A 27421-nucleotide genomic window follows, 5' to 3' on the forward strand; every position below is an offset into this window, starting at 1 on the left:
AGGGCGGGGCGCCGAGAAAAAAGCCAGCCAATTGCGCGCCAGCCTCCGACGCCGCCCCCGCCCGGTTGCTAGGTAGAAGGTGAACGCCAGAGCGGGACGGCGGCTTCTGATAGGCTGCCGCCGCCGCCGCCGCCAGGCAACGGTTTCCATGGCGAACGGGACCGACTCGCAGGAGGCGGCGGCGGCCTTGTCAACTCGCGTCGCCTCAGGTGGGAAGCAGCAGCAAGCGGGCAGACACGTGTCGAGAGCGCCGGCTGGGGGGGCAAGGTGGGCGGAGAGAAGCGGCGAGAGTTTAGGTGAGGAGCCTGCGCGTCGCACGCGGGTCGGGAGTGGGGGGGGGAAGGCACGTGTGAATGCGTGTGCGCGTGTCGCTGCGGCCCCAAGGAGGGGCAGGCAGGGAGGTGCCTTTGTTGGCTGCGAGGAGCTTCGGGGTGGCTCCTGGGCAAGGTAAAGCGACTAGCAGACACCATTGGTGATAATAATAGTAATAATAATCATTTTAATTCACGGGCCCAATAGCGCTCAGGATTTTCGAGGCCCTTGAAGAAGCAGCTTTCGGGGACTTGGAAATGCGCGTGCCGTTTCATTTTTTGCATTTCTCTGACAGCTATTGGAAAGGAAATAAATAAATTTTAAATTATTTATTTATTGCATTCAAATGCTGCCTTTCTCCCTCCATGGCCTACCTATGTTCTTATGTTCTATCCCTCTCTCTCTCTCTGTGTGATTTTGTGTGTGTTTGTATGTATATGTATATGAATATGACACACCTGCAACTTTCCTAGAATGAAGTAAAGGGAAAGGGACCCTTGACCATTAGGTCCAGTCATGGTCAACTCTGGGGTTGCGACGCTCATCTCACTTTACTGGCCGAGGGAGCCAGGGTATAGCTTCTGGGTCATGTGGCCAGCAGGACTAAGCTGCTTCTGGCGAACCAGAGCAGCGCACGGAAATGCCTGCCGGAGTGGTACCTATTTATCTACTTGCACTTTGACGTACTTTTGAACTGCTAGGTTGGCAGGAGCAGGGACTGAGCAACGGGAGCTCACCCCGTCGCGGGGATTCGAACCGCCGACCTTCTGATCGGCAAGTCCTAGGCTCTGTGGTTTAACCCACAGCACCACCCGCGTCCCATTAGAATGAAGTACTGCCTCCTAAAATGGATTTAAAAAAGAACATTGCAGACCCACTGAAAATGCTCATGGATGACTAGTGGAAGAGGCTTCCATAACCTGCCGAGCAACTGCCAAGAGTTGGAGAAGCTCTTTAGGCACCCTTACTGACCAAACCTGGTACCTGTAAAAGGTAAAAGGTAAAGGACCCTTGGATGGTTAAGTCCAGTCAAAGGTGACTATGGGGTTGCGGCACTCATCTTGCTTTCAGGCCGCGGGAACGGCGTTTGTCCACAGACAGTTTTCTGGGTCTTGTGGCCCGCAGGACTAAACCGCTTCTGGCGCAATGGGACACCGTGACGGAAACCAGAGCGCACAGAAACGCCGTTTACCTTCCCGCCATAGCGGTACCTATTTATCTACTTGCACTGGCTTTCTTTCAAACTGCTAGGTAGGTAGGAGCTAGCACAGAACAACAGGAGCTCACCCCGTTGTGTGGATTTGAACCGCCAACCTTCTGATCGGCAAGCCCAAGAGGCTCAGTGGTTTAGACCACAACGCCACCTGCCTCCCTTACCTTTACCTTTTACCTGGTGCCTGTACAGGCGCTGCAGTCCAGACAGGTCCCTTGATTAATTTCCAGCCACTTAACATTTAGAATCCAGTAATTTAACGTTTCCCCACCAACACCCCAACAGAAGGAATGTGGCCACTGAGCCAAGTGTGGGGGTTAAAAAAAGAATATTGCAGACAAATTAATGGCGGAAAGGGCTCTCGATGGCTACTAACCAGGACGGCTGTTCAATGTTTCTGAATACCAGTTCCTGGAAACCGCAGGAAGGTAGAGTTGTTCTTGTGCTCAAATCCTCCTTGCAGGTTTTCCACAAGCATCTGATTGGCTACTGTGAAAAGGGGATGCCGGATTGGGTGAGCCGTTGGCCTGATCCAGAACTTTCTGAGAACACAGAAGTACTGTTTTTGGGGGACAGGAGGTGGGCGGGTGTGGAGGACTCCCTGGTCCTGAATGGGGTAACTGTGCCCCTGAAGGACCAGGTGCGCAGCCTGGGAGTCATTTTGGACTCACAGGTGTCCATGGAGGCGCAGGTCAATTCTGTGTCCAGGGCAGCTGTTTACCAGCTCCATCTGGTACGCAGGATGCGACCCTCCCTGCCTGCGGACTGTCTTGCCAGAGTGGTGCTTGCTCTGGTTATCTCCCGCTTGGACTACTGCAGTGCGCTCTACTGGGGCTACCTTTGAAGGTGACCCGGAAACTACAATTAATCCAGATTGCGGCAGCTAGACTGGTGACTGGGAGCGGCCGCCAAGACCACATAACACTGGTCTTGAAAGACCTACATTGGCTCCCAGCACATTTCTGAGCACAATTCAAACTGCTGACCTTTAAAGCCCTAAATGGCCTCGGTGCAGTATATCTGAAGGAGCATCTTCACCCCCATCGTTCTGCCCATACACTGAGGTCCAGCGCTGAGGGCTTTCTGGCAGTTCCCTCACTGTAAGAAGCCAAGTTACAGGGAACCAGGCAGAGGCCTTCTCGGTATTGGCACCCGCCCTGTGGAACACCCTCCCACCAGATGTCAAAGAGAACAACAACTACCAGACTTTTAGAAGACATCTGAAGGCAGCCCTGTTTAGGGAAGCTTTTAATGTTTGATGCATTACTGTATTTTAATATTTGGTTGGAAGCTGCCCAGAGTGGCTGGGGAAGCCCAGCGAGATGGGTGGGGTATAAATAAATTATTATTATTATTTCTCCTTATATTCTTACTGAATATACTCATAAATGTCTAGTGGAATAGGCTTCCTTAGGTAGCTTTATAGGTGACCTTAGTTTCAAGTCCTGGTGCACAGATGCTCTAGACATGTGTTTTTATTAATTTCCATTGAGTTAACATTTCTGTAATCTGAGATGCAGCATTTCCCCCTCCCTAGAGAATGAAAATTCAACACCATGATCATGTCAACATGTAGTGGAGTGTGGTCTCTAGGCTAAGTGTGTGGGTGTGAATGAGTGAGTGAGATAAAAAAGCTTTACCAGACAATACCTAATTGAATTTATATTCCTAGTAATGTTGACACAAGGCATTCACAAAACAGGCCTGCTTTTGTTGACGGCCTTTGGTTTAGCATTTTTGCAGGGTTAAACCGGGATTAACACAATCCAGGAAATCAGTCTAATGCCCTTAGCTAATATGATATGAGCATTACAGTGCATTAATCTTTCTTAAACATTATCAAATTATGGCTTTTGAGTTAACAGCTGGCCTGTTCTTCTGCCTTTCCTTTCACAGGATTTGTTAGGAATTGGGACATACTATGAATCTAAGTCTTTTGCCATAGGCAAGCAGTGCCTCTAAAAAAACATTGAGGCAACCCTGGCACCTGCACCCTCTTATTTAGCAATAGTATAGCTTACTCATTGGGTGGTGGGTGAGGCCAAAAGAACCCACAACAAATGATGCAGGGTGCCACCCTAGTGTGGCCATTCTGACACCACACTGTGATTTAGTCACGGTCTCTGGCATGAACCACATTTGTTGCCTGCGCTGAACAATCACATCCTTTGAGACCAGCAAGTCCAACAGTGTCATACTGTACCTCACAATTTTGAATAGTCATAGCCTGGCCTTCCTCAATCTAGTGCCCTCCAGATACTTTGGACTACATCTCCCATCAGTCCAAGCTAGCATGATGCTGCTGATTGGAGAAGGACACTGACAAACTGGAACGTGTCCAGAGGAGGGCAACCAAAATGGTCAAAGGCCTGGAAATGATGCCTTATGAGGAACGGCTAAGGGAGGTGGGCATGTTTAGCCTGGAGAAGAGGAGGTTAAGGGGTGATATGATAGCCATGTTCAAATATATAAAAGGATGTCACATAGAGGAGGGAGAAAGGTTGTTTTCTGCTGCTCCAGAGAAGCGGACACGGAGCAATGGATCCAAACTACAAGAAAGAAGATTCCACCTAAACATTAGGAAGAACTTCCTGACAGTAAGAGCTGTTCGACAGTGGAATTTGCTGCCAAGGAGTGTGGTGGAGTCTCCTTCTTTGGAGGTCTTTAAGCAGAGGCTTGACAACCATATGTCAGGAGTGCTCTGATGGTGTTTCCTGCTTGGCAGGGGGTTGGACTCGATGGCCCTTGTGGTCTCTTCCAACTCTATGATTCTATGATTCTATGGCTATGCTCTGTTGGGGCTGATGGGAATTACAGTCCAAAACACCTGGAAGGGCATTGGGTTGGCCAAGGCTGCTCTGTGTTCAGAAAAAGCACAACTGTAAAAATAATGTTTGTGTTTCTAATATCAGTGGGATTGGCCGAAGAGCCAAGTCTAGGGCAGTAGTACTTTTGCCTTTGTACACAGCGCTAGCATTTGTAGAAATGCCTCAAATAATTGTTTTGCGTCTTCCTTCAGGAAAGCAATGGCATTTGCACCTCCCAGGAACCTGGATGGCCCGAAGATGCAAACCAAGATGAGCACATGGACACCCCTGAATCACCAGTTGATGAATGACAAGGTGAGTATCATTCAGTCAATTTAAGTATGGGCCTTCCCCCAGACATTACGTTGGAGACACAATCAGAGGGGACCTTTGGGTGAGCAGTAACAACAAATTCTCCATAAAAAGCAGCAAAGCCCTCAGTTGGCCAGCCTTGACCCTCCGCTAACCTGGCAATACTTGAATGCTCAGCTTAATAATAATAATAATAATAATAATAATAATTTATTATTTGTACCCCGCCCATCTGGCTGGGTTTCTCCAGCCACTCTGGGTGACTTCCAACAAAGATTAAAAATACATTAAAATGTCACACATTAAAAACTTCCCTGAACAGGGCCATTATGAGGGGAAAAAAAGCGTTGGGATGGTCACACTGGCGTCTGATGATTTCATAAGGGATTAACAAATACATGCTTTGTTTTCTAATGAAGCGTGTCAAGAGTCGGCTAAGGTGGACGCATAATAGCTTGGAAAGCAAACATTGTATGTTTTTGTGATCAAAGCCTATAAGGCTCACTGAGTAATGCAAACAGCTCTCCTGTCCTCCCCCTTTAGGCCCCTAAACCAAAATGTGATTCAAGATCAGTTTATCATTTCCTTGTGACAGTAATGAAACACCCCCACCAAAGGGTTGGCACGGGCAGGTGCTTCTTGCTTCATCTTAAATGAAGCCAACCATATATGTGTAGACACCTTGGAAAGAACAAAGAATGTTAGAGGAGCCTGCTGGATCCGGCCAGTGGCCCATCTAGCTCAGCATCCTGTTTTCACAGTGGCCAATCAGATGCCTGTGGGAAACCTGCAAGCAGGATCCGATCACTAAAGCACTCTCGCTTCCTGTGCTTTCCAGAAACGTAATCCAGAGTTACATTTGTTGTAATGACTCGTTTCTCTTCAGCAACCCCAGAGCATTTATAGAAATCCTTTGCCTGGACTGTTCCAGTAAGTAGTCTTTTCACTTAGGATGCTGGAACCAGATGAAACAGATTGACCCTGGGTTCAGAATCCTCTTTTGCACAAAACCTTATGAACTGATAGGTTGTGGTGATGGCAGTGGCTAAAGGAGAATTAGACAAATTCATTGAAGATACCAGAGATCATTGGCCACAGTGGAACCTCCATATTCCAAGGGAGTGTGCTTCTGAACACTAATTGCTACTGAAACCTAGTACAGTGGTACCTCGGGTTACATATGCTTCAGGTTACATATGCTTCAGGTTACAGACTCTGCTAACCCAGAAATAGTGCTTCAGGTTAAGAACTTTGCTTCAGGATGAGAACAGAAATCGTGCTCCGGCGGCGTGGCGGCAGCAGGAGGCCCCATTAGCTAAAGTGGTGCTTCAGGTTAAGAACACTTTCAGGTTAAGTATGGACCTCCGGAACGAATTAAGTTCTTAACCTGAGGTACCACTGGAACTTACCCAAAGATTCCTAAGTAAGATCGTTGCTCCCATCTGTCTCAGGAAACAATGCAGGGGGTGAAGTCAAACTGTTGGAGAATTACAGCGCTTGCTGTGGCTGTAGAGAAAGATATGTTTTGTTGCAGCAGAGGCAGATGAAGCTCTCTGGTTGTGCTGCCGCAGATGCTGCAGTAATAGTTAATATTATGCCCCACGGCACCACTTCTCCTTGTGCTCCTCCCAGCGGTCTTTCCTCCTCTGGTCACTGGTATGGATGCATAACCTGACTATCTGCCTCCAGGCACTGCGACTGTCTGCTGGGTATTCCCCGTAGCTGTCAACTTTTCCCTTTTCTTGCGAGGAATCCTGTTCGGAATAAGGGAATTTCCCTTTAAAAAGGGGAAACGTTGACAGCTATGGATTCCCACATGGCAGGATTGATGTCGCCAGCCTTCATGTCACAACTGCAGACATCTTTGTAACACAGAGCTGGTCTGCCAACAGGCCTGATGCCTGAAGTCAGTCAGTCAAATAAGAGGCAAGGTCCTCTTGTGGATCCACACTGGTTAAGTAGCAGGGAGCAGAGAGTAGGAATGAACAGACAGTTCTTCTGATGTAGAGACACAAAAAGCAGAGTCCCCCACAAGTGTGGTACATTGGTACCTTGCTTGTTGAACGTAGTCTATTCCAGAAGACCGTTCGACTTCTGAAACATTCAACAACTGAGGCGCAAAGGGCGGGCAGGAAAGTACATGGAGAAAAACGAAAAACATGCAGCAGAAGCTATTTGACTTCCGAGGCGTGTTCGATCATGGAAGCAATTCTGGGTTTTCTGCATTCAAAAACCGAAATGCTCGGCTTCCGAGACTCTTTAAAACTGAGGTACCACTGTGATAGGACCTATGCTTTTTACCGTATTTTTCTCACGATTGGACGCACCGGACCATAGGGCGCACCTAGTTTTTTTGGGGGGAAATAAAGGAAAAAAAATTTCCTTTTATTTCCCCCCCAAAAGCAGGTCAGGGAAACCGAACCAGGTCGAGGAACAGCGGGATAGTGGCGCTGCGCCTCCCTGCTGTCCCCCGAGCTTGTGGGGCTGGCTGATGTCTGCCTGGCGCGCGGGGCGCTCTGCTTCAGGGCGTCCCGCCCGCCGGGCGGCAGGCTGCTATCCGCAGCTTGGGGAGCCTTGCGGGGAACTCCTGCAGGGCTCCCCACGCTGCGGATGTCTGCCCAGCGCGAGGGGCGCTCTGATTCAGGGCGCCCCTCGCGCCGGGCGGCAGGCTGCTATCCGCAGCGTGGGGAGCCTTGCGGGGAACTCCTGCAAGGCTCCCCACGCTGCGGATGTGTTCCCGAAGCGCCGGGCGCTCTGCTTTCAGGGCGCCCGACGCTCCGGGAAGCAGGCTGCTATCCGCAGCCTAGACATCCCTGCGGGATCTCCCGCAGGGTTGCCTAGGCTGCGGATGTGTTCCCGAAGCGCCGGGCGCTCTGCTTTCAGGGCGCCCGACGCTCCGGGAAGCAGGCTGCTATCCGCAGCCTAGACATCCCTGCGGGACCTCCCGCAGGGTTGCCTAGGCTGCGGATGTGTTCCCGAAGCGCCAGGCGCTCTGCTTTCAGGTCGCCCGACGCTCCGGGAAGCAGGCTGCTATCCGCAGCCTAGACACGGCTAGCGGAGCGCTAATCCCGAAGCTTGGGGCTGCGGAGCTCAGCGCGCCCCAAGCTTCTGGGTGCCGGCAAGGTCTAGACGGCTAACGGAGACCTTGCCGGCACCCAGAAGCTTGGGGCGCGCTGAGCTCCGCACGCCCCAAGCTTCGGGATTAATGCAGCGCTCCGCTAGCCGTGGGAGAGCTGGGTCTCCCACGGCTAGCGGATAGCTTCCTGAAGCCTGGAGAGCGAGAGGGGTCGGTGCGCACCGACCCCTCTCACTTTCCAGGCTTCAGCGAAAGCCTGCATTCGCTCCATAGGACGCACACACATTTTCCCTTGCTTTTTAGGAGGGAAAAAGTGCGTCCTATGGTGCGAAAAATACGGTAACTTGTCCATAAACAATCTGGGTGTGACAAGTGAAGTGGCCAAGTTTACTGACAATACTAAACTATTTAGAGTTGTTTAAAACAGAGAGAGATGATGATGAACTCCAAAGGATCTCTCCAAACGGATGGTAAAGTGGCAAATGCAATTCAGTGTAAACAAGGGTAAAGTGATTCATGTCAAGACAAGAAAATCTTAATTTCACAGTTCATGGGGTCTGAACTGGTGGCATCTGACCCAAAACGAGACCTTGGGCTTGTAGCTTGATCAAGGTGCTGACCCAGTGTGCGGCAGCTGTGAAAATGTCAAATTCCATGCCAGGGGTCGTTAAGAAAGGGATTGAAAAATAAAACAACATTTAATCAGCAGCAGTTAAAACGCTACATACTAAAGACAGTAGAATAGGGAATACTCTAGGGAGGAGCTGTACAAGCAGGGAGCAACTCCCAATTGGCGCTCTCTCTTGTGCCTGCCAGTCTCTTGGATCTCAGTGAAGGGGCCACAGGCAGGCCCCCTGAGTTTAGTTTCAAGTAGAACAGTTGATAATGGGTGCAGGTGGCCGTTCAAACAAGGCCTTGCGTTGAATGGTACACAGATGACAAAATGCGTCCAAGTTGTGAGTGATGTGATTTCAACTTTACAGGCTTGGCGGCTGGCCGGTTGAAATCACACAAATTAAATGCACAGAAGGCAGGGAGCTTAAAAGCTCTTTTAGCGCAGGGTTTTCCCAGTGTAGAAATAGCTTTAAAGCTCTCTGCTCTTGGAGGCTCTTGCGCCATCTTGGATGGCTCTGTGAGAGCCTCCTAGAGGCCAGTAAGCATGGCAGAGAGCTTAAAAACTCTCTGCCTTGCTTGGGGGGTAAGACCCATGCAGGACTTAAGTTCCAGAAGGTGTTATGTATTGAGTTGAATAGGATCCAAAAGGCAGCAGTCTGATTGGTCCTAGAACAATAGGATCCAAAAGGCAGCAGTCTGATTGGTCCTAGAACAATAGGATTCAGAATGCAGCAGTCTGATTGGTCCTAGAACAATGCAGCAGTATGATTGGTTGGCAGGAACCACCCAATCATGCTCCAGATAGAAGTGAATCCACAACCTGATTGGCTTACAGTAGAATTCCGGAATTAGCCAATCATGTGCAGCCCATTGTGTAAATAATGTATATAAAGCAGATACTTTGAGGGGACATTCATTCATTCCTCCTCACCACTATGAGCTGAATAAAGAGCATGAAATCACTTTGCGACTCTGAGTATATTTCAGAAGGCAAGGATAGCTAAGTGAATAACCATAGTTTAGAGGTCCCGGGCCCTAAGGAAGTCAGACTATCCTCCACCAGGGCCAGGGCCTTTTCAGTGATGGCTCCGACCTGGTGGAATGCTCTGTCCCATGAGACCAGGGCCCTGCAGGATTTAACCTCCTTTCGCAGGGCCTGTAAGACAGAGCTATTCTGCCTGGCCTTTAATTTGAATTCAGCCTGATCTTTTATTTCTCTTCCCTCCCCCTCCCCTTTTTATGAAGATCACCCGCTCTGAGACCCCACAGCTAATTCTCCCCTGGCCTCCTCGCCGGCCCAAGTAGGACCAATTCAGCCAGCTAGCCCTGGGGATTATCTAATGGATTTTTGATTTTTATTGTTATTCATGTTTTTATACTGTTTTTTATGCTGCTTTTATAATTAAGTATTTTAAAGTGTTTTAAATTTGTTGTTAGCTGCCCTGAGCCCGGTTTTTGAACCGGGAAGGGCGGGGTATAAATAAAAAATTATTTATTTATTTATTTATTTAAGTGTGGGGCAGTTCTAAGGAGGTAGTTTGCGTATACACATGTGCCAGCCCCAGAACATACCCCGCCCCCCTAGTGAATATGACTGTTTTCAGAACTTCAAAGTTAGAATATCTTCTTATGTCTCTCATGCCCTTTAGTAGTGTGGGGAGTCACTTATTGGGTCATGCCTAATGGTTTGATTGCTCATTTCTCGTTCAGTCTTGTGTTCACTCTGTACTGAACTGTGTTTTATTTAAATGTTTTTAAGGTATTTGAAGAAAGAAGAAATCTGTTGGGGAAATGGGTAATGACATTTTCTTCCCTCATCCGCAAATCCCATGTGCTTCACTGCTTATTTTGAGGTGATCAGGCTGTAGTAGGACATGTAAGCAGAGAGTTAACCTTGTGTAATACACGCAGGCATTGTGAGGGTTATGAAGGCACTGTCCTCCTTGCAATGTTTGGATTTTTAAAAACTTGTAGTTGAAAATGTAAGGGGGAAAATGGTGGAAGTCTGCATGCAATTAATCTGTTTAGAGAGGTATGTTTCGTCTCAGAGTATGTCAAGTACCCACGCGGGTGGCGCTGTGGGTAAAACCTCAGCGCCTAGGACTTGCCGATCGCATGGTCGGTGGTTCGAATCCCCGCGGCGGGGTGCGCTCCCGTCGTTCGGTCCCAGCGCCTGCCAACCTAGCAGTTTGAAAGCACCCCCGGGTGCAAGTAGATAAATAGGAACCGCTTACCAGCGGGAAGGTGAACGGCGTTCCGTGTGCTGCGCTGGCTCGCCAGATGCAGCTTGTCACGCTGGCCACGTGACCCAGAAGTGTCTGCGGACAGCGCTGGCTCCTGGCCTATAGAGTGAGATGAGCGCACAACCCTAGAGTCTGGCAAGACTGGCCCGTACGGGCAGGGGTACCTTTACCTTTACCTTATGTCAAGTATGTGCCTCTTCCCAAAAAGGACGGTTTGCCCCATGTGTGGTCGTGTCCCCTAGTGATGACATCACCTCCTTTCTGCCAGATCCCCAGAGGCCACTGACAGCTGCTGGAAACAGGATTTGCAATAGTTGGATCTGGGATCCAGCAAGCAAGCTATTTATTTTACCCTTCTCCAATCTGGTGCTTTCCAGATGTTTTGGATGACAGCTCCTGTCAGTGCTAGATGGCTGTGCCGGCTGGAGAAGTTGGGTACCAAAGTCCAAAACATCTGGAGGGCACCTGGTTGGAGAAGGCTTGTATATTTGTTGGAAGTCTCCCAGAGTGGCTGGGGCAAACCAGTCAGATGGGCGGGGTACAAATGATAAAATTAATATTATAATTATAGGTAAAGGTAAAGGGACCCCTGACCATTAGGTCCAGTCGTGGCCGACTCTGGGGTTGCGGCGCTCATCTCGCTTTACTGGCCGAGGGAGCCGGCGTACAGCTTCCGGGTCATGTGGCCAGCATGACTAAGCCGCTTCTGGCAAACCAGAGCAGCACACGGAAACGTCCTTTACTTCCCCCCCCAGAGTGGTACCTATTTATCTACTTGCACTTTGAGGTGCTTTTGAACTGCTAGGTTGGCAGCAGCAGGGACCGAACAACGGGAGCTCACCCCGTCACGGGGATTCGAACCGCCGACCTGCTGATCAGCAAGTCCTAGGCTCTGTGGTTTAACCCACAGCACCTTATACAGTATATATCAATGGTAGTTAACTCTTCTACTTGAATGGAACAGATTTCTGTCTCTGTGAGCAGATACAGTAGAATGTCTTTCCTTATCAGGCAGAAGTAGGCCTTTACCCCTTTCAAGCCATGCTGGAGACCACTCCCTAATGGAGACAGGACACTGGTCTGGAAGATGGACCAGAGCCAACCGTTCCTGTACTTTTTAGCAGCCAGAACACAGAATACCTGGGTGTTGGGGCATCCTCATCACAAAAATGAAGTGCAATATGGGTCTTGTGGTCCATGTGTTAGTTTGCAAAGTGCTTCATGGTGGGAAAGTCACTTCTGTGGTGCCATGTCTAGGTGCCACAAAACCCTCAACTCACCTCTTCTCCCGTCCCTCCTCCCCAGTTTGACAAATGGACAGACAACCAGAGGCGAAGAGTCCTGCTGGACTTCCTAGAGCGCTGCTCCCTCTTGCAGCTCAGGTTCTGCGTCAAGCAGCTGCAGGCTCGAGTTCCAGTGGAGGCCCTGGATTTCACCACTAAGCTCCCCAGGGTTTTGTCCCTCTACATCTTTTCTTTCCTGGACCCTCGTAGTCTCTCCCGATGTGCTCAGGTAAAGCTCAGCGTGTTGGGAAGGAGATATAACAAAGTTTGAGGTGCTGGATATGTTTAGCCTATAATCATATAGTGTAGAATCATAGAATGGGACCCAAAAGGCTCATCTAGTTCAACCCCCTGCACTGCAGGAATCTCAACTAAAACATCCATGACAGAGGGCCACGCAGCCTCTGCTTAAAAACCTCCAGGGAAGGAGAGTCCACCACCTCCTGAGGGAGACCGTTTCACTGTTGAACAGCTCTCCCCTTCAGAAAGTCCTTCCTGATGTTTAGTTGGAATCTCCTTTCTTGTAACTTGAAGCCATGGGTTTGAGTCCTACCATCTGGGGCAGGAGAAAACACTCTTGCTCCATCTTCCATGTGACTGTCCTTTTGATATTTGAAGATGGTTATCATATCACCTCTCAGTCTCCTCAGGCTAAACGTGCCCAGCTCCTTCAAGTGCTCTGTGGCAATCGCATAGGGTCCCCGGACGTTTCATCGTCTATTGATCCCTGTGCCACCACTTGATTTCTCACTGCCACCACCCAGGCCCTACCTGGTACAATACAGAGCCCAGTCAGGGTTTCAATTGGAACATAAACTTTTGTTTATTGCAGTTTAACAAGCGTGTGGTTTCACGAATGGTATCAGTCATTTACAATCATGGGGTGCCTATCCAGACCTATAACTTCCGCTACCTGCTCTCACTCACTAAACCACCTCTCAGATATTTACTTGTCTTCCTAGCCCCTAACTATTCCTGACTCAGCTTATTTTGCTACACTAACTCAACCTACCCACAAACTCTATCCCAATTCACTCCCACTCCAATCAACTTCCCAATGAACTCCTCCCTTCGCCCCGCCCAGAGCTGGTTTTATAGTCCCTCTGACTCCACCCCCCTGAGTCCTGATTGGGTAACCTGTTTAACTATTTCACCTGCAGAACTCTCATATGTTAACATCACATGCTCATTAGGTTTGGTGTTATGTACTAAGCTTGGCTCCTAGAACAATAGGCAAGTAGGATCCTAGAATGCAACAACTGATTGGCATGCAGGAAAAGACCAATCAGGCTCCAGGAGGGAAGCAGAATCAGCCAATCAGACGGGACTCGTTGTGTAAATAATGTATATAAAAGCCTGAGGTTTGGGGGGAAATTCAGTCACTGCTTTACAAGCTGCAATAAAGAGCATGAAATCACTACAGGACTCTGAGTATATTTCATTTGGCTTCCAGACACTTGATCATTTTAGTCACCCACCTCTGCACACCTTCCAGCTTGTCAATATCCTCCTTAAATGGTGGCGTCCAGGACTGGACACAGAACTCCACTAGTGGTCTGTTGATGCAGTATATGAACCAGAAAAGTTTGGAGCCCAGCAACATGCAGTTGTTCCTCTCCTGTAGTGCCAGCCTCCCTCTTTTGAGCAGCACAAGCGCAGCAGTTGGAGTTGCAATTTTGCCCATTCAAATGAGGGAAAGCACATGCCTGAGGGATATACCTGTTTGAAATTCAACTCCACTCCTGCGTGCGTGAACCAGGCCTCCATCTGGGTTAGACAAGGAAAAACTGCAGTTGCCAACTCAGTGGTTTTTTTTTTTTAAAGAACTCTGTTGCTTTCTGAATATATTGAAATAGTTTTTGCGTCTGGATTATGTGTCCTCTGTTTCTGATTTTTGCCCCGATAGGTCCCTCAGAACAATAATAATGGCGCCTTTTTCATTCTCAGGTGAGCTGGCACTGGAAGAACTTGGCAGAACTAGATCAGCTCTGGATGCCAAAATGTCTGCGCTTTGGGTGGTATCTCAATTTCTCTCCAACCCCGTTTGAGCAAGGAATCTGGAAGAGACACTACATTGAGGTGGTGAATGAGTTCTGGGTCACCAGCCCTAAGGTACCTCTGCAATCCTTGAGAGACAAACGGTTTTTGGAGCCGAGCTGAAAACCTCTAGTTTAGCCTCGTCTGGGCTGTGCTGCCTTTTCCCTATGCAGGAACTTTATGACATTTAGCCTTGTAAACTGACCTGCATTCTGAAGTGGAGCAGTCCCAATAGAATTGTACCATGGGCTTTCCCTGAAAGTGTGAGTTGGCTCTTGAGGTACCTAGAACCCCTAACAGCCTAGTGCACACATGCCTTCCTTCTGATACGTACCTTCAAAGAGTCCATATAAAGGCCCCTGTGAGAAGAGGATGCAGGTGGGCCATGGGTCTGATCCAGCAGACTCTTCTCATGTTAAGCCACTCCTCCAGTTTTCCAGCTCAGTAGTGGCCTGTGATGAAAAGACACAGCACAGGCCATCATCCTCTTGTTGCTTGAGGCTCAGGTGGCCTTGGTGGTGTGGAGTCCCTTCCACCAGCTTCAGCTGGTGGCCTGGCTGCTGTCACGGTCCGGTTCATGGGCGATCGAAGTCCCGGCTGGGGACGTCGGGACTGGGGGCAAGATGGTGGGGTGGGAGCAGGAACAGGAGTCCAGAAGCCAGGAGTCAGAAAGCCAGGAGCCGAGGGTCAGAGAGCCGGGAGTCAAGAAGCCAAGGATCACGAAGCAAGAGGTCACGAAGTCAAGGGTCCAAGGATCAAGAAGCAAGGAGTCAAACGCAGCAAGGCAGGGAACGTGTTGCTGTGGCAAAGAGCCGAAGGGAAATGCTGACCTTATATCCCTTCCCAGCTCTTGCCACCAGGTGCTGTGAGTTAGCAATCGGCCTCACCTGTGAGGCTGCACCTTGCCTCTTCAGAACAAACTTAGGAAGGCCCCAGTCCTGCAAAGTCCTATTGGTCACAGGGCTTGGCTCCTGCATGGACACCTGACAGCTGCATACCTGTCTGGGCAGAGATAGCCTAATTCTGTCATCTATTGCTGAAATGTGTTATACAGACTGTCGATTGGTTTCTGGGCCCAATTCAAAGTGCTGATTTTGACCTGTGAAGTCTTAAATGGCTCAGCACCGTGATACCTCAAAGACTGCCTGTCCCCATATGAACCAAACAGGACCCTGTGATCATCACCTGAGGCCCTTCTTTGTGTGCTTCCTCCGCATGAGGTCTGGAGAGCGACAACACAAGAATGGGCATTTTCTGCAGTGACTCCCCGCTTGTAGTGTGCTCTCCCTAGGGAAGCTTGCCTGGTGCCATCGTTGCACATGTTTAGGTGCCAGGCAAAAACATTTTAACTAAACCTTTAGTTAATCAGGGGTTAGCAAACCTTTTCAGCAGGGGGCCGGTCCCCTGTCCCTCAGACCTTGTGGGGGGCCAGACTATATTTTTTTTGGGGGGGGGGAATGAATGAATTCTTATACCCCACAAATAACCCAGAGATGCATTTAAATAAAAGGACACATTCTACTCATGTAAAAACATGCTGATTCCCGGACCGTCCATGGGCCAGATTTAGAAGGCGATTGGGCCGCATCTGGCTCCTGGGCCTTAGTTTGCCTACCCATGGATTAAACAATCCACAGCCTTTTAAATTGGGGTGGGGGTATTGTTTTTGTTTGTTACTATGTTATGTGTTTTGGCTTCTTTATATTGCAAACCGCCCCATGATCCTCAGATGAAGGGTGGTATAGAAATGTAAATAATAATACAGTCAAACCTTGGTTACCGAAAACCCGGAAGTAAATGTTCCAGATTTCGAACATTTTTCGGAAGCCGAATGTCTGATGCGGCTTCTGCTTGAGTTCAGGAAACCCCTGCAACCACTCAGAAGCCGCACCTCGGTGGTCGAACATTTTGGAAGCCGAACGGGCTTCCGGAACGGATTACGTTCGACAACTGAGGTTTGACTGTAATAATATCCAAGGGCTTCCCTCCTCCCCAGCAGCACACAATTGATTTTGCCTACTTGTTTCCCATCCCTTTAGACCCCTCCAAAAGAGGACTTTGTGGTGGTCGATGTTCAGCCTATAACGAAAGAGGGTCTGGAGGTGAAACAGTCCCTGTCCCCGTCAGTCCTCCAGTCAGCATCTCCTCTCGGAAAGAAGATGAGCAAGGAGAAGCAAGATCTCCCTCCCTGGCGTTCTTCAGATAAGCATCCTACAGACACCGTCAGATTCAATTACCTGGACAACTTTGATCCCATCGAGCAAGCGAGGCAGGCGTAAGGCACACCCTCATGTCTGTCTTCTTCTTTTCTCTCTCAAACAAAACTAATTTGATGTTCAGCTGCTCCCTCTCCCCCTGGGGTAGGTGACAACCCTGCCATATTCAGGAGAAATTGTCCTCAAGTTTTCTAATTTTTGTAGGGGAGTGCTGAGGCTGCAAGTTTAAAGCCTCTTTGTGAATCTCTTCCTAATTAATGGTGCATCCAAGATGGATTCCGATTTCAGTTAGGCAGGAAATTAATAGGGCCTCTTGGTTCTGCTCCATAAAGTTTGGACCAAGCCCAGAATGGATTGATCCCACCCCAGCAGAATTCTGGAGTGGGTGGTGGGGTTGATTCTGCAGTCCATTGTAGGCACGCCCAGAGCATGTCAGAAGACGAAGGAGAAACCCCAGGCAATGTTAGCCGTCTCTGTATATGCCTCTGGTGCCCAGTGTGGGAAAGGGTCAACAATGTGTGTGGAACAAGGTGTAGAACAGCCCAGGGGTGTCCCCAAGAACTGCTAAGCTTCTCCTTCCAAATTATTTCCAGACCAGCTGAAATGCAGTAGGCCTGGGTGTTGGAAAAACGCCCAGGAAGGCTTCCACCTTCCCAAGACACCGAGGCGTCTCTCCGGTGTAAATCTTCCTCTGGCTGTAAATCTTCCACAGTCCAGAGAGACCGGTAATAAGCGACCCTCCTGAGAGGAGCACACTCGTCTTCTGGCATCCCATTGCAGAAGAAAGAGACAATCAGTAGCTACACACTACTTTATTCATTTTCTATACACAGGCACTCCATGAGCGTGTCTGCAGTCTCTGAGCAGCAGTACAGAAGAGCACACTTTACACAGAAGCGAAAGTAACTTTTCACAGTACTGAGACTGTGCTGAGACTTCCTGTCCCACGCTCTCAGACACCCACATGATGTGAACAACCACCCGCTGCTCGCTGAGCAGCTGGTGAGATAAAAATCCTAACATCAGGTGTGGTCCAAAAATCATTCTACAATGATTGGATTGCCAGCTCAAATTCTCTTTGGAATGCCATGCCTTCAACTATTTCTGTGTTTGGATATTTGAAGTAGCATCTCGGCAGCATACAGGGTGCAGATTAAACATTCTGTTCCTTACCATCCGCTTCCAGAAGTAGAGGTCTTTCCTTTCTTTCTCTCTTTCTCTGGCGATCCCTCCTAGCCGAGTAAGATTGTCTTCCATGAACACGGTCTTAACAGTGAGTCCGTAAGTTACTGTGGAGGCCAATTCTGGATCCACACGTCCTTCCACAGTGGGGACATTGGTTTCCAGGCAGGAGTTGATCACGGTGTGGATTTGCCAAGCGTGCCTTCCTCTTAGCACGTTTCTCCCTTGCATCCTGAGTTTGAGTGTCTTCAAAGCCCAGGACACCTTTGGTAACCTTCATCCACCTTCACAGCCGTTGTAACATACCGCGTGTTATCATCCGCCTGTTCTGCCATTGAGGACTTCTTGGATCATATAGGAGTATAGCATCTAGATCAAGGGAAGTAATAGTGCCACTGTATTCTGCTCTGGTCAGACCTCATCTGGAGTACTGTGTCCAGTTCTGGGCGCCACAGTTCAAGAAGGACAGTGACAAACTGGAACGTGTCCAGAGGAGGGCAACCAAAATGGTCAAAAGCCTGGAAACGATGCCTTATGAGGAACGGCTAAGGGAGCTGGGCATGTTTAGCCTAGAGAAGAGGAGGTTAAGGGGTGATATGATAGCCATGTTCAAATATATAAAAGGATGTCACATAGAGGAGGGAGAAAGGTTGTTTTCTGCTGCTCCAGAGAAGCGGACACGGAGCAATGGATCCAAACTACAAGAAAGAAGATTCCACCTAAACATTAGGAAGAACTTCCTGACAGTAAGAGCTGTTCGACAGTGGAATTTGCTGCCAAGGAGTGTGGTGGAGTCTCCTTCTTTGGAGGTCTTTAAGCAGAGGCTTGACAACCATATGTCAGGAGTGCTCTGATGGTGTTTCCTGCTTGGCAGGGGGTTGGACGCGATGGCCGTGACTTGGATCATTCTTTGTCTAGCTCCTTCCCTTTGACCTTACCGCCTTGGGTCACCCTGCTGGGAGTACGAGACTCCCGGTGGCTTCGCTCACAAGGCTCATAGGAACATGCAAGCCCACTCACCACAACAAGGTCATCCAGAGAGTGAGAGAGGTAGCCCACTTCTAATGGTAGAATGCCTTATTTTGCATTCAAAAGGCTCCATGTTCAATCCTTGCTAAGAATGTAAGAACATAAGATGCTCCTATTGGATCAGGCCAATGGTCCATCAAGCTGAGTATCCTGTTCTCACAGTGGCCGCCCAGATGCCCATTGTGGGAAATCCGCAACGTGGACCTGGGTGCAACAGCACTCTGCCCATCCGGGATACCCATCAGCAGGTGTTCAGAGGCATAATGCCAAGAAAGCAGATCATGGGGGAAAGCTTTCTCCCTCTTCTTAAGACCTAGGGAAGCCGTTCCCAGTCAGTTTAGACTGTACTGAGCTCCGTTGACCAAGGTTACCTGACTTGGTATAAAGCTACTTAAGTGGTTCATCTGCTGCAACCCATACCCTGTTCCATCACAGTCCCCCAGAGAAGTCTTCCTACATGAAATCTTTAGATGCTTGGTTCTTTTCTCTTTGCTCTTGTAATCTAAATCAGGATGTTTTCTAGCAGTTACAGTAAATGTGTCCACCCTTAGTTTAAACGCCTTGCTTCTTCAGTGGTAGGATGAATGGTTGTTGCTCTTACTCTTGGCATAACATCTTGGGAACAGATCTAACACACATGCCAACTATCCTGCAGTCTACGTGTTCGGCAGTCCCAGTTTCTTCCTTAATAGCAGAATGTCTTTCAAAACCCAGCCCACCAAACGTAGCCCGGAGCAACAGTTCAGCTGCATTAGAGGTGCGTGGGGGCGAGTTTTGTGGGCTGAAGGGAGGAAGATTATTTTTCACGAGAGCAGATGACAGTGCCAAGCATTTTTCTGTCTTCTTGTTCTGGGAAAGTAACTTGTTGCCAGGAGCACAGATCAGATCCCAAGCAGAAAGACATTCACTTTTCACAAGACTGATGTGATGTGCGTAGGGAGCTGCCTGGGTAGAATTAGCTTACTCTTCCTCCAGGGATCTTAGGCTAGTGTCTGTAGTTCTCCTTCTCACACTTTTTTGTCACAAAAACCTTCCTGTGAGATACATTAGGCTAAGAGAGCTACTGGCCCGAGGCCACCCATTGAGTTTGGTGGCAGAAAGGAGAATCGAACCCCGTCTCCCTGGTTCTACCCCAACACTCTAGCCATGATACCATAGTGGCTTTCATGTAAATCAGTGTTTCTCAAACTTGGGTCTGCAGCTGTGGTTGGACTACAACCCCCATCATCCCTGACCACTGGTCCTGCTAGCTAGGGATGATGGGAGTTGTAGTCCAAAAGTTTGAGAAACAGTGATGCAAATCTACAGAAACCTTTGAGTGATTTAGCTGTGATTCCTGCATTGCAGGGGGTCGGACTAGATGGCCCTTGGGTTCCCAACTCAACAGTTCTGTGGTTCTTTGAGTGCTGAAATATCTGCATATCTGGGCACTAGCCCCACTGAAGCACAATCATGCATATTGATTCAGAAATATATTCTTCTGAGTCCAGGCCACTCTTGTATCAGAGCCTGGGACTTCAGTCCTTAAGCCCCCGGGACTCACTCCCAGGTAGCTGTGCTTAGGGTTGCAGCTCCAGTCTCTGAAATGAGAGGTGGCAGAACAAGCTTCAGGACCATGCATTTTTTTGTGTTTCAAAAAGGGATTTGCCTCTTCCCGCCCTGTCCTGGGAAATCCTTTTAACTTTGTTTAATACATCTTTCCCCCCCATTTGCTCTGTCACAAGAGACTAGGGCCCTGCGGGACTTGACATCTTTCTGAAGGGCCTGCAAGACAGAGCTGTTCCACCAGGCCTTTGGCCAAGGCACAGTCTGACCCCCTCCTTTGGTAATCCTCACAGAACTCTAGCCCAATGGTTGCCATGAATTTGATTTTGAATTGAATTTAGAATGAATTGATTTTAGAATGCTGTGTTACTTTTATCGTTGTTAGCTGCTCTGAGCCTGGCTTCGGCTGGGGAGGGCGGGATATAAATAAAATATTATTATGATTATTATTGCAGTAGGAAGAAAGGAGGAGGGCTCATCCCAGACCTCAGCCAGTCGGCCTTCCAGAAGAAAAGGAAACCAAGCAGTGCATCGTACAAACTCCGAAAAGCAAAGTCCCTGGCAAGTATCCCAAATGGTCAGCCTTCTGGGCTAAGCAGCAAACTTGGTGAGGTGCGAAGCCATTGGTGAGGAAGGGAGCAGCCTTGATGGTGGTGGCCCCCTCCCCAAAGCCCCACTGCCTTGCGTTGCCTTTTGAGTCCTTAGCTGCCTAAGTCCACCACTTAAGGGCTGCAACCTGAGCAAAGCTGGCGTTCAGTCTTGGAGCATCAGTTATGGTTGTTGCCCTCGTGCTTCTGCAGTCCTGCTGTGCAACCTTGATGCAGAGCTCACACTTTGCATGTGGAAGGTGCCAGGTTAAGTCTCTGGTCTTTCTCCTCTAAGAGGCGCCACTAATCAGAACACACAATAGTGTCCCGACCTGGTCCAAGGCAGCTTCCTAGCAGTTATTTAGGTGGGTCGCTGTGTTTGAGCTCCGTGGAGCTCCCTTGCTTGCCTCGAGGGTGCATCCGACTGCAGACTGAGCGTCTTCGGCTGCATATTTCTGCCCCTTTGGGAAGGACCTTGTCACTCAACATGCTTTGCTTCCTTGTCCTCCAGCAGCCTGGGGCTGATCTGACAAGGACCCAGGAGTGCAGGAATCAGGTATACGGAGCCTGTCAAAGCCTTGCTTTGTGTGCTGCACTCATTCCTGCTGGGGTGGGAGACTCTGACCCTGCCTGTCCCGTCACACGGCATCCGGGACCCTGACATTTTAAGCCCTTGCATGCTCACCTGCTTCTCTTTAGCTTGATCCCTGCCAATCATTACGTTGCTTCTTTTTAAGCCGCTTAAAATGAATGTCTACCTTTCACACACTGTCTGCGTCTCCCGTCCCGGTCTCATAATTTGGATGCTAGCGAAATGAGAAATGCCCGTATTGCTCTTTTCAAACACACCCTTTTTAAAAATTATGTGAAGGTAGCACTTAAAGATTCATGATTATGGCTTGGCTTGTCCTAAAAAAACAAAGAGTTTGTTGCTCTTTGTGCAGAAGCTTGATTTTGATGGAAGTTTTGCATAAATAGAGGATCTACTACTGCCTTAAGCAACAGTGCTCCTTCACATGCTGGAGGGACCAGACTTTCTTCTTCAGCTTTAATTTTGGAGACTGTAGCCAATAAACAAATTCTTTTCACGCTCAGCAGTTGAAGTGTTGACTGCTGTGCCCTTATCTGCCTTTATTGCCTGAATGGATTTCTGAGTAAGTGTTTTATTGCTCCTGGCTTTTCCCAACACCCTAAACAAGAGATTAAACAAACAGATTGAAGCTGTACTCTTATGCACACTTCCTGGGAGTAAGTTCCTGGATTGGGGGAGAGACAACACACTGGATTTGGCTTCCTTGCAGTGGCCCATTAACATGGAACAGGGGGGGGAGCTGGTCCCTTATAGACCTGCGAGGTCATTGTGGTCATCTGATGAAGCCTTCCTGGTGATGCTATGTGCTCCCAGGCTCTGCTCTGCTGTGATCTGGAGCAGTTCTCCATTTTGATTTTTAAACACATGTTAAAATACTTCCTTATTTTCCCAAGTCATTTCTGGGTTAGTGACCTAGCCATAGTTTTGAACAGGCATCCCAATGTTCTATTACTTTTAACAGTATTTTACTGTTCATATTTTCTTATTTTTCTATTTGTTGTACATCACTTCAGAAAATGTTTATTAATATAGGTTAATATATTAATATATGCCTATAGGTTCTGGAAGTAGACATAGTGTAACTTATTTCTGAGTAAGTTTGAAGAGATGTTTTTCTATGTTAAAGAACAAAGGCCTAGTTATCACTCCGTTTGGATTTTGGGTGTGGGCTTAGCGCACCGTGAAAGTGCTCTGGCATGCAAAAATATTCCCCACATGCTTTCATTGGGTCTACTCTTGAGTAGGGCTTGGTTAAAATGCAACCCCTAATCCTTTTTCCAGGGTAAAAAGTCCTCACCCTCTTGCTTCCAGGTATGTTATTTATTGCTCAGCTGTGGCTCAGCTCTAAAATTCTTCACTTGCAGCTAACCCAAGGCAGCTGAAAGAGCTGGCCAGTGTGTGTGTGTGTGTGTGTGTGTGTGTGTGTGTGTGTGTGTGTCTCCTGGCTGGCTGGCAGGCCTGCTCACACACTGCTCCTTTCCTAAAGAAACTCAGTTTCTGCAACTAAAAACAAAAGGCTACTTGATTCCACCTGCCTTTGGGATTGGGGTGTCCTGTGTTTGGATTCTCCTTCCCAAAGAAGCCTGCCTGGTGCCTCCTCTGATATCTCCTTGATACCAGGCAAATACTATTTTGTTAAAAACAAAACAAAACAAAAAACCACCCAGACATGCCATCATCTCATATACTGCTTTTAGTTGTCATCAATCCATAATGCTGCTTTCTATGTGCTTTTATAAGTGCAATTTGCTGTATTTTATTTCTTTATTTGAATTCTCCTAATTGAATGCCACCCTGGGAGCTTTATCACAATGCAGGTAATAAATAATTTGCCAAAAAAGTACAGCGGAACCGTAATCCATTCCAGAAGTCCGTTCAATTTCTGAAACGTTTGAAAACCGAGGATCAAAGGGCTGTCAGCAAGTTCAATGGGGAAAACTGAGAAAATTGGGAGCCGTTTGGTTTCCGAGGCGCGTTCGAAAATGGAAGCATTCATTTCTGGGTTTTCGGTGCTCGGAAGCCCAGATGTTCGAAAACCGAAGTTTGACTGTAATTGCATAAACCAAACAGAACAAAAGATCCTTACCTGAAAGTGAGTCCCCCACTGGAGTTTCGTGGACTTTCCCCAAGTATATGTGTGTAGGACTGTGGCCTTTGTCTTCCTGCACATTTCCTACCTGCTCAGAATTTGGATAACAGCAAAGTTTGGGTGGTGACTCAAGTTATGACTCGAGTCGTGTGTGTGTGTGGTTTTAGGTCAGGGACTGTAATCGCAATTCCTGGTTCTGTTGACAGATTCAAAACCGCAGGAGATTCGTATCCCTCTAAATCGCATAAGAACATGAGAAAAGCCTGCTGGATCATCTAGTTAAGCGTCCTGTTCTCACAGTACAGTGGTACCTCAGGTTAAGTACTTAATTTGTTCTGGAGGTCCGTTCTTAACCTGAAACTGTTCTTAACCTGAAGCACCACTTTAGCTAATGGGGTTCCCGCTGCTGCCGCACCGCCGGAGCATGATTTCTGTTCTCATCCTGAAGCAAAGTTCTTAACCTGAAGCACTATTTCTGGGTTAGCGAAGTCTGTAACCTGAAGCGTATGTAACCTGAAGCGTATGTAACCCGAGGTACCACTGTAGCCAACTCCTTGCCTGTGGGAAAGGATCTGAGCACAAGAGCAACTCTCCCCTCCTGCAGTTTCCAGTCACTGGTAGTGTTGCTGCCTCAAACTGTGAAGGCACAGCACAGCCATCATGGCTCGGAGCCATCAAAGGCCCTATCCTCCATCATTTTGTCTAAGCCATCTAGGGGGAGCGAGTCCCATAGTTTAACTACTTCTGTGCAAATGACTTTCTTTTGCCTGCCTTGAATCTTCCACCATTCACCTCCATCGGATGTCCACAAGCTCCACGAGAAACTACATTTCTTGCTTTTTTCCCGACTTGCTCCCCAGATGTCCCTCTCTGCAGACCTCGGCTCACAGCCAAAAGCCCCCGCTCGCCCCAACTGGGCTACTTACCACCCTGCGGGCTATCCTGCCACCAAAGCAATGGCCAAGATCCTTGCCCAGAGCGCCCAGTGGAACGCTGGGATACGGCCGGCGCCGGCGCAGGGTCCAGTCCCACAGCTGAGCGAGAAGGGGAAGAAGGCCTTTGCACGGACAAGCAGAAGCTCACCAAGTCAGTAAACCTGGTCATTTCACGTAAGGGTGGGGTGGGGTGGTGGGTGAGCGTTGTAAATTTCAGCCCCCTTTCACTCACATCATCATTTTGTTGTTTTATTATTATAAAAGCCCTGTTTAGGGAAGCTTTTAATGTTTGATGTATTACGGTATTTTGATATTTTGTTGGAAACCGCCCAGAGTGGCTCGGGAAGCCCAGCCAGATGGGCGGGGTATAAATAATAAATTATTATCATTATCATTATCATTATTACTGAGTTTTTGAAATTGTAGACAAAAGTTCAATATCACTCTCGCCATGCACAAATTGGGCCGTTACAAGAACGCTAGCTAAGCCTAAGCGATTTTAAAGAGAGCTTTTCAACGAAAAAGGCCCCCAAAATTACATCTCTCACAAGTTGGATGAAATAATAAAGCAGTGGCAAGCTGCAGTCTTAACCATAGGCAAAGCAAAATTAGAATTAAAAACGACAGCAAGACTTGGCAACTACATTGGCATCTGTAACTTACTACTGATAGCCAATGTAGCTGGTAATATTGAGGGTTAAAAATAAGACAGCATTAAATATTAAAAACTTCCCTAAACAGGTGTCTTTTAAAGATAAGATAGCTGCTTATTGCCTTGACATCTGCTGGGAGGGCGTTCCACAGGGCAGGCACCACTACCGAGAAGGCCCTCTGCCTGGTTCCCTGTAACCTCACTTCTCGCAATGAGGGAACCGCCAGAAGGCCCTCGGCGCTGGATCTCAGTGTCCGGGGTGGACGATGGGGGTGGAGACCCTCCTTCAGGTATACAGGACCGAGGCCATTTAGGGCTTTAAAGGTCAGCACCAACACTTTGGATTGTGCTCAGAAATGTACTGGGAGCCAATGCAGATCTCTTAGGACCGGTGTTATGTGGTCCCGGCGGCCACTCCCAGTCACCAGTCTAGCTGCTGCATTCTGGATTAATTGGTAAGAAACAAGGCTAATATATTTCCTTCTCTTTTTGTATCGTAGGTTAGAGGGTTTGTTTAAAAGACTGGAGCAACAGGCTAGCCAAATTCTGCTATGCGCTTTTGGAGCAGATCGCTGATGTTCTGGGACACTAGCAAACATTACAAAGTCATTATTATTATTATTGCTATCATCTGAACATGTTTGGGGGGAGAGAAGGCACTGCTGGATGTACCCAGCTGCCCCCACCTCTATCCCCGTATCTTAAGACAAACCTCTGTTGCAATGCAGATAGGTTGAAAGAATGTCAATGTCAGGTTTAATTTTGCAAGGGGCTGTTTCCTTTTAGTTTCTCGCTGTTGACGTTAACTACTTCATCTTCTCTACCTGTTCCAGCATCTCCACTCTTCGAAAGCCAGCCCTGGGAACTTCCCCCATCAGACACGGGATCTGATGCAGAACAGGAGGATGGAGAAAAGAGACTTTTCAAAGTAACACACTTGAATTAATCTCCCCAAGGGAAAGACAGGTGTCATTGCAGGCTACGATCGTCTTCCTAGAGCCCAGCTTTCTGAAAAGGGGCTCTTTGGACAGGGATTAAGAATCATGTGGATTTATCATGTCTTCATTTCCATGGTGGACTAACCAATGACTAACCAATGGACTGCTGGGACAACCTAGATTTTTTTTTTTAAAAAAGAAAATACTGTTCAGATAGGAACTTTGCACGTGGCCTTAGACAAGGCCCTATTTCTCAGCCTTAGTTTCCAAGCTGTAAAATGGGAATGGTGGTGGTCTACCTCATCGAGTTGTGGAATTGATGGTCAGCAACAGTGCAGTGCTATGCATATCTACTCAGAAGTAAGTCCCACTGAATTCAAGGGGGACTTACTCCTTTGGTAAGCGTTTATAGGATTGCAGCATCAGGCAGACTCGGTTTTCGTAATGGTTACTGGCAACTCTGAGTTATTACATAAAGAGGAAAAGAACGCAAAGGAAGGATTTAGTTCCAGTAGGTGGCTGAAACATAATCAACGGTAAGAAGATGATTAAACAAAATGGTCTATGCCAAAGTAGCAAATGTGATGCTCATGCTTCTCCCTCTCCCTCCTTTCCATAAACACCCTTTCTTGTTTCCCCCCATTATCAACATTGAGACTGTAAGCGGTTTGGGGGCAGAGACTTTATAAACCCTGTACACTGTGATGACGTATGGATGGTCCTGGGTCTATCAGTTTGGCAGCCAACTGGGTCCACCTTAAAAGAAAAAGAAGGGTAGTAGTTTCTGTGTGCTTGGGGGAGTCTCCAAGCTTAACCACACATTTTAGGTGACCCCTCACCTCCACCCTTCAATGGAGCGTTTAGGGAAAGTTTGCAGGTAACTATGCTGGCGCATTGGGGGGGGGGGAGTGGGGAGGCAGAGAAATCCAAAATTAACAAATCCAATTAGCACTGTAAAGAAACGTTCACACATTTTACTTCCTTGGCTTTTATCTTTCCGGAGGGAAAAAGCAGCCATTGGTGCAATCTGGGATCACGCAGCTTCAGCCTGTTTTCTGCTGCTGTGGGACCTGATCCTGAAGGATTCAAGTTACAAGAAAGGAGATTCCAACTAAATAGAAATACTGTTCTGAAAATAAGAGCTGTTCAGCAGTGGAGCAGACTCCCCAAAATATGGTGGACTCTCCTTCCTTGGAGGTTTTTAAGCAGAGGTTGAATGGCCATCAGCCAGGGATCCTTGAGCTGTGATTCCTGCATTGTAGGGGGTTAGAATAGATGACCTTTGGTGGCCCATTCCAGTTCTAAAATTCTATTATTCTGTATGCGCTCGGCAACATCTGTTTCTTTCCACCCCCTTTAAGCTTACTGCATAGCCAGATGGTGAGGTCTCAAAGGCTTGCTCACTTCTTTGTAGCCTTTCAGTTGGTCCTAATAAATCAATTTCCCTGCTGTTACATTTGGATTTTATTTCCTCTCTTAGACTGCAGTCCTAACTCTACCTGGAAGTTGGCCCCATTGAATTCACCATGACTCAAAACTTCTGAGCAGGTGTGGGACTGTGCTGTGTAATTAAGCCTTCTAATCTGGGAAACAAAAGAACATTTAAATGCATTCGGCAGTCCTGAAAATAATTTGCCTTTTGGGTAGCTTCGTTTGGCTGCCAGAATCTCGGGGAAGGAGCGTCCCCCATCCATCATGACACCAACCACTGGAGAATCCCCTAGTGCAGGGATCCCCAAACTTTTTGGGGTCACTGCC

General features: G+C 48.1%; 1 protein-coding gene across 1 annotated transcript; it reads left to right on the plus strand.

Moving 5' to 3' along the window:
• The first annotated feature begins 102 nt into the window (after positions 1 to 102).
• FBXO16 (F-box protein 16) lies at positions 103 to 26448 on the plus strand. The gene is made up of 9 exons (XM_053383830.1): positions 103 to 209; positions 4550 to 4647; positions 10095 to 10130; positions 11884 to 12090; positions 13809 to 13973; positions 15938 to 16173; positions 20326 to 20431; positions 23999 to 24224; positions 25559 to 26448. Exons 1-9 carry the CDS (start codon positions 149 to 151, stop codon positions 25669 to 25671), a joined length of 1248 nt encoding a protein of 415 aa, XP_053239805.1. The 5' UTR covers positions 103 to 148; the 3' UTR covers positions 25672 to 26448.
• Positions 26449 to 27421: the final 973 nt, after the last annotated feature.

This window comes from Podarcis raffonei, chromosome 3 (assembly GCF_027172205.1).
Source record: "Podarcis raffonei isolate rPodRaf1 chromosome 3, rPodRaf1.pri, whole genome shotgun sequence".
In the NCBI taxonomy this organism is placed as follows: domain Eukaryota; kingdom Metazoa; phylum Chordata; class Lepidosauria; order Squamata; family Lacertidae; genus Podarcis; species Podarcis raffonei.